Source organism: Ananas comosus, linkage group 21 (assembly GCF_001540865.1).
Source record: "Ananas comosus cultivar F153 linkage group 21, ASM154086v1, whole genome shotgun sequence".
Lineage (NCBI taxonomy): Eukaryota > Viridiplantae > Streptophyta > Magnoliopsida > Poales > Bromeliaceae > Ananas > Ananas comosus.
The window spans coordinates 10,362,462-10,369,701 of record NC_033641.1 but is presented as its reverse complement, the minus strand read 5'-3'; the positions used below and the strand labels follow the sequence as shown (position 1 = coordinate 10,369,701).

General features: G+C 36.9%; 1 protein-coding gene across 2 annotated transcripts; it reads right to left on the bottom strand.

Moving 5' to 3' along the window:
* On the bottom strand, nucleotides 7–6,350 carry LOC109726437 (uncharacterized protein At5g03900, chloroplastic). 2 transcript variants are annotated; one of them, XM_020256017.1, is made up of 13 exons: nucleotides 5,830–6,350; nucleotides 5,456–5,563; nucleotides 5,252–5,352; nucleotides 4,781–4,888; nucleotides 4,550–4,619; nucleotides 4,386–4,451; nucleotides 3,962–4,051; nucleotides 2,761–2,826; nucleotides 1,873–2,015; nucleotides 1,439–1,525; nucleotides 1,293–1,356; nucleotides 887–1,030; nucleotides 7–676 (listed from the first exon to the last, which is right to left on the bottom strand). In XM_020256017.1, exons 1-13 carry the CDS (start codon nucleotides 6,226–6,228, stop codon nucleotides 536–538), a joined length of 1,587 nt encoding a protein of 528 aa, XP_020111606.1. In that variant the 5' UTR covers nucleotides 6,229–6,350; the 3' UTR covers nucleotides 7–535. The 2 variants fall into 2 exon arrangements, with proteins under 2 accessions (XP_020111606.1, XP_020111607.1); XM_020256018.1 differs by having other exon boundaries at nucleotides 4,781–4,864; nucleotides 5,830–6,349.

Below are 7,240 nucleotides of genomic sequence, written 5' to 3'. Positions count from 1 at the left end.
CAGATATGAAGTCCAAATGCAACTTACTGGCAAAAATATGCCGCGTACAACTCAAACAACAGCTTAGTTCAGCATGCACCTGCCGAAAAGATGCCGAGAAGCTACAGATCAACTGCTCACTACAGAGTTTAGAATTTCTCCATTGTAACGGTGTAGCCATCAATAAACTCTTTCACTGTACAGATTTAAATATTATTCACCACTTCAACATTACGAAGTTACAAGCGACAACATCTTCAGCGCGACGAAATGAAAAATAGAAAGAAACGTAAACACCGTCCTGTACACAATCACATTAACTACGCTTCCGTGGCTTCAGGCGACAGTGAAAGTGTCATTCTTTAAGCTTCCAGCTTGTGGTTTTCACAGCAGCAGTAGATATTGAATAAGCACAAGTCTTCGAATTGGCGGCATCAGATTGCAAAATTGACTGAGGGTCCTCTCTTTCTTAAGAGGACAGATAATTATAGTTAAATTCCTCAGCTAAGTGATACCAATCAGCAGAATTTGGCAGGTTAGGCGTTTGTTTATTCCCTTATTCTGACTCGAGTTCCCTAAATCGCTTATCCCACTCCCTGCCCTCAAAGTCTTGATCCAGGATATCCTTCTGTGTGCTGTAGACAATCTCCTCAGAGCCTATCACTTTTTGCTGTGCCATGTCTCGAGCACTCAACAACTGGGTGAAGAGGAACCAAAGAAAGAAAGAAAAGAAGAAAAGAGCAGCAAAGTGAGCAAAAACGCGAATCAGTCTGAATCTAAATTTACGGCATTTCTTGTTGTTCTAACGCATGAAAAGAGCAATACACAAGACTGCACAGGTCCTACTCTTTTAAAGCATCTCATAAGACAAAATAGACTAACTGCAGCATTTAAGCTTTTTTAGTACCTTCCTTCTTAGAGATGGCTCTGGCAACTCAAGTTTGCGAGCTCTTTCAAGCCTCGCCTGGTTCCTCTTTGTGATTTCGGCATTTGTCCTAAGAAGTAGAAACCATCTGAAGAGAGGGATTGCGAAAAAGGAAGCAGCATATATCTGCAAATGGTAATCCTGAGTTAACAACGAGCTAAATAGAGCATCCGTTGAATAGAACAGCAATAGCGCATGTATTTCCAGCTAAAACTATGTTGGTCAAAGGGCTGTTTACACCAAATGAACAGTAATAAGAGAGAGAGAGAGAGAGAGAGAGAGAGAGAGACCTCTGAATAATTATAAAAGATGGAGACTCAAAAAAGAAAAAGATAAACAAATCTCCAGTGTGATCATGAATTAAGACCAATAAAATTAGGAATAACACCTGAAGTAGAGGAAATAGCTGAGCAACAAATGAGACGAAACCGCCAGGGGTAAATGTCATTTCCCTGCATGTCAAAATCAAGTGGCAAAATTAAAAAGGGGACCAGAATGGGAAATTAGTGAGAAAAGGGAGTGCAGTATTGGTACTTCAACATGCTTCCCAGAACAACTACTCCAAAAAGATTGAGTGCTCCCAAACCAACAACCATTGCTCTCTCAGACATACTTGTCTTACTGCAAGAAAATGCGTCGGGAATAAGAAGATTTATAAACAGGATCTACCAGAATAAAACAACAATTTCACAAAGAGAAATCTCTTTAGCCGATGTGAATTAGTCATTCTATAACACCAACAAAAAAGTTACACATCCTAATTTCCACCATCCAGCTTTATATGGAGAATACTCTCATTAATTGTAAGTGCTAATACATCACTATGCCATTAAGAAATTATTCAGGACAGCATTAACATTTCAAAGGTCAAGCATCTTGAATTTATCAACAAAGAAAAAAAAAAAAAAAAGGTCTTGTATTTATTTAACCCGATAAGTGCAAAAGAAGAAGTACTTGAAAATACTGACCTGAACCGCCACTTCTTCTCCTTAAAATATTTATCAATCCCATTAATTAGCTCGGCCCACCTTTTACCAACATACTCTTTTCTACCAACCCTTTTGGCTGAAGCAGTTCGTTGCAGTGATGGAAACTGATAGAGAATGTTACCCTGCAGAAATGTAGCAATCACATTATAAAGCAAAATCCTTGGAGCAAAAGAAGGTGACAATCAAAGATTCAAAAGGACTCATTTGGATTAAACACCACATTTAGGATTCAACAGGGCTTGGTATAATTTCATACTGATTCTTTGAAATCTAAATGCAAAGAAAGTGGACGCATATTGCCAAAAAAAAAAAAACAACCACACATGTGCCTTCGAACACAGTGCTGTTCTTAGAAATGCAAAAAAGATGCTCAAAGTTGGACAAAATACGACTTTGATTAGCCATGAAATTAATAAAGGTTATCAAAAATGGTTTAAAATTTTAACATCTTCACTGCCCACTTAAATGTAAGCTGAAGACAATGACATCATGACAGAGATATCCAAACTGTTTATCCTTTTAGCAGGGAAAAGGAGCTGAGTAGTTTCATAAGCATTGGCTGAATCAAATGAATCCTAAAAAATACATATATACCCACATTCAGTGCGGAGAAAATTTTAAACATAACAACCATGTCACCAGACAACGGCAAAAGGATTTATTACAATAAATCATTCCAGGAAAGCAAGTAAACTGTAGTCATCTCTTGACAATCAACAATATATTAGCAATCAAAGAATTGATAGAAATAAAGAGAATATGAAACATCACTTTACCAATCAATAACTGATCAGTCTCTCCACTAAGAAAAACACAACTATAAAAAAAAAAAAGAGAAAAGAAGATGAAAGAGAAATTGTACAAAACCTGGTCATCAACTTCTGGATGGCCGTCGAATCGCAAGAGCACAGGTAGGATAAATGATTCATCATCCTGTCAGCATATCTAACAAGATTTAATGAGCTACTTAAGGACATGGATGCATTTCACTAATGCTTTAATAAAAGCCAAGGCACAACCCTTAAACTGTTAGTTAATGTAAGTGCAGAATAACAGCAGTTAGTTGCATCTACTCCTCTAAGCACTGACCAATGGCTGATACAACAGCAGCCACCAGCTAGTAATACTAGAAAAAGTAAAGGTAAATTGCTCTTATCAGACAGAAAAGAAAATGCAGTATTGCCTCTATAGTTTAAACAGTCAAACTATTAAGGAACCTAAACAAGATAAAGAGGAAAAAGGTCAAATAAAATCCTTCCTCTTCATTATCACAGTAAATATAGCAACTTTATAAAATTTAATGGCATGTTTGTTTATGATTGAAATGGAAACGGGAAAGAGATTGAATTACATTTAAATGAAAAATGGAATGGTAAATCATACAAAAATGTTTGGTTCATTACTAGAATCCAAAAATGTTTGGGACACCTAGGATTTTGAGAGAGGGTTTTGGGTTAAGGGAGAGGGGAGTGATGAAGGGAGAGGAAGAGATGTTTGTGAGAGAAGGCTTTGAGTGGTCCACTCTGAAATAGGTCAATCCAAAATTCAAAGCCGGATTAGGCCATAAATGCATTAGGTCATTGCCATTCCAAAATGGAATGGGAATGAAAATCCTATTCCTGTAAAACAAACAACAACTCGAAATCAGTGAATCCCATTCTAATTTCAGAGTCTAAAATAAGTGAACCAAACAAGCCCTAAGTTTCATCTGGAAAGTTAATATACTTATTTAGCTAATGCCAGTACCACCAATACTAAATAACACTAGCATCCAAATCTTAGCCACATTATAGACATAACTAAGAAGGTGAGATGTAATAACAAGACGCATCAACTATGTATTGGCCACTTCTAGATTAAATTCCTTGTAACCAAAAGGCGTCAGGATGAGAGATTAGAGCCAAGAAGGATGACAATAGCTTCCATTTTCTCAATCATGACGACATATTATCTAATGTATTGGCACCTCTTTCACACTGTTGGGAATAGTAACTAACATAGGACTTAACAAAGCATATATACAAACATTTTATTCTTTCAAGAAGACATCAAAGATAAATAAATATACCTCTGTCTTTTCAGTAGGCAATACATCAAGATATGGCGCCAATTCTTCTGCAGTAACAACGCCACCATTAGAAGCAATGTACTGCCCAATCTGCACAGAGAGGAGACTGAAAGTTAAGTAATTGATTTTTGCATCAAAATGATAAGCAGAAAGGTGCTCATATGATTTGCAGCTAGCCAGGATGTATTATATGAAATTCATAGATGTATAAGATACATTTGCTAACACAATGTAGTCAAGCATCAGCAACCAGAAATTAGTAAAGAAAGAAATAAAATATTCTACGATATTTGTGGTGAAAAGTTGGATAGCTCTGTTTATAAGTGTTAAATGTCAAAACAGTAACTAAAAAAAATAAAAAATAAAAAAAATGTTGGTGAACTTGAATATATATATTAACCAACAAATCATGAAAGAGCAATACCATCTTCCACCTCTCTTCTTCCAGTCCTTGATTTGGATCCCCATCACCAAAGACAAACGAAAAAACCTGCAAAATGTTGCAGCATTTATATAAGTTTCATTGCCGCCACAGGTACCTATGAGACACAATATAAATGAACAATAAGTCAAACCCTTTTTAATTACAGATTCAATGAAGTTCATTCCATCATCTGTGCTCATCTGTCGCCTCCTATAGTAGTTCACATCCCAATACCTACATAGAATGCCAGCCATGGATGCCACATTAGGATAAAAATATATACATCCAGACACTGAGAATTGATGTAAGAAAACTACAAGATAATCACCCATTCAAGAAAGTAGGAATCAAATGAAATAGTAAAAAATGCTTCACAAGATCAAATAGGATTTTACCAAAATAAATCAGACGGCCGAATGAAAACAGTGATATTGGAGTCAAAAGATCTTCCTCGTCGCCTTCCACGATTATCATCATCACTGTTAACAGAAGAACCTCTATCACTGCAAGCAACAAAAGAATGCAGCAAATATCTCTATTTAAAGTACACAGCAGACACCAAATGATCAAAAGAAATGTCTCTGGAGTGGATGCTTAATGAGTTAAATGCAACTTAATTAAATGAAGACTTCTACATAAATAAGTTAACTTCTGCAGTCATTCACCTGACTCTGAATTAAGATAAAGGTGTCATTCAACAAAAATAAAGTTGGTTGTTTAGAGCAGAATCTGGAAAAAGGCAACCAATTCACTCTAATGCTTGAAGTTGTACTTGCTTTATCAGGTGTAATTGCTCTTGGTAGAATAAACTAGCACCACCGAAATGGTTACAAAGAAAACATAGAATTAGTAACGCCGTAGCATACCTTTGACTTGAAATAAGAACAATTATTGTTGTATACACAAGAATTATTGAGGCAATAAGTGCTGTTCCAAAGGAAACCCTGATCAAATATGCACCTGCTGCCTGTGGGAACAGTTGTGATTCAATCAAATTAAATGTGATATTTAAAAGATGAAAGCCGAATTGCTTGAGACATTAAACTAGCATTGTGTGTGCTTTGTAATACCTTAAGTTTGTCCAGAAAAGGCTCAACTTTCATCCTAAAAGATTTTGCAACAAGCTTAGTGCGATAATCCTTCGGGAATACATATAAAACGTCGCCTTCCTCCGACACCTATCAAGGAAAGACTTAAAATTGATTGTTTTAATGCTGATAAGAACACTACAGAATCAAACATAAAAGGGTATATTTTAAAATAGGTGATTCGAAAATTATACATTCCTAACCACGCTTAGTCATCTACGAAGCAGTACTCTCAAAGCTTATTGTTGATTCTCTACTTCATTTCCCTACTTAATTTACTCCATGAACGTAAAATGAAGCAAAATATAGTACAATTCACTTAAGAAAGTTTTTAAGAGTGGATTATAGAACAAAACCTCCAAAAATCCGCCCGTATCGGCAGCGAGCGCCTGGAGAGCTCTCTCGGCCTCGGCGAGCTTGAGCCCCGCGCGGCTCGCAACGTCTCCGATCGTGACCCTCCCGCCACACGCGTCCACGGCCTCCATCGCCCGCTCCCGCACGTGGGACGGGAGCTTGTCGGTCTCCACGGAGGTCCCGGGCTTGGCCCCGGCCGTCAGGTCGAAGCTGGCCCTAATGGCGGGGACCGCGGCGAACTTAGGGTTCGCGGAGTGGAGGGAGAGGGGGAGAGGGGAGACGAAGAGGCCATGGCGAGGGGAGCGGAGGAGGAGGAGCGAGGGTTTGGAGGGGGGAGTGGAAAGGAGGTGGCGGTGGATGCTTCGCGAGGTAGCTGAGAGGGAGGTGGAGAGGGAGGCCATGGGGATTAGGGTTAGGGTTTTAGGCTCCGTCGATCGCCATTGAAGAGCGGGTGGAGACTGGAGAACCAGAGGGGGTGAGAGGAATGAGAAATTGAGGATGAAGCTCCCTCACTTCGTGGCCAGAAGCTTTCGCGTGGTCTACCGGTGTATAATTGGGTCAAACCTTTAAATGGGCCGGGCCCAATTGCAGGCCCAAAACCTTTCTACGAGCTTCGGGCCGAAATGAATTAAATCTTTTTTTTATTTTTTATTTACATTTTTTTGTGGTTTTTATTGTGCGTGTTTGTGTGTTTTTTTTTATAAATAGTAATGCTTTCCAGATTTTTCATTAAAAAAAAATGCCACACAAAATGCTAACCACATATTATAAACAAAAAGGGCTTAAGTCTGCTGGTGAGTTATTTGTAAGGTCAGAAAAGATACAGTTTTTGAAAAGATTAATGCGGATTCTTTTCTAATAGTTGATAAGATCGGGTATTTAAAGAACTTGTGTGGGAGGAATTCACCTCGGCAAAATAGCTACTTAGTATTTTGTTAAACTTTTTTTTTTTGGCTCAACTGAGGTTTATTATCTCATTCTTATAGTCTAATTCATAATTTTAATGATAAAATGGATAGAAAGCATTTTTCAAAAAAAAAAAAAAGACTAAAGTCGCCGTTCTTATTATGGCTGAGGATATATCAAAAATAAATAATTTTACAGGTAAAAGAGATTTATTACAGATAATTTTCAAAAAAAATTTATTATTAGATTATTAATAATAAATATTAATGATTTCTGCATTTCTATAAATATCTTAAAATGTATGTATTTTTTTTTCTTTTTCTTATGTACTCTATTTGTTTGAAAATTAAGGTTGCACGCATAATGCTCTTTTTTTTTTTCTTTGGCTTTTTGGGAAATTTTGTTTAAAAAAGTAATTTTTTTGAGTGAAAAAATATTTATTCGTTTGTTTGGTTTTAGAAAAAATAACAATTCTAAAGATTTTATTTGATTTTTTTATTTAATTTT

Bases quoted from the DNA above. Each gene is read 5' to 3' on its own strand.
- LOC109726437 (XM_020256017.1), bottom strand. From the start codon at position 6,228: ATGGCCTCCCTCTCCACCTCCCTCTCAGCTACCTCGCGAAGCATCCAC. The intron at 5,353-5,455 runs GTATTACAAAGC...CTGTTCCCACAG, and splicing joins CTTTTCTGGACAAACTTAAG to GCAGCAGGTGCATATTTGAT. The intron at 2,016-2,760 runs GTTTTGTACAAT...ACATTTCTGCAG, and splicing joins ATCCAGAAGTTGATGACCAG to GGTAACATTCTCTATCAGTT.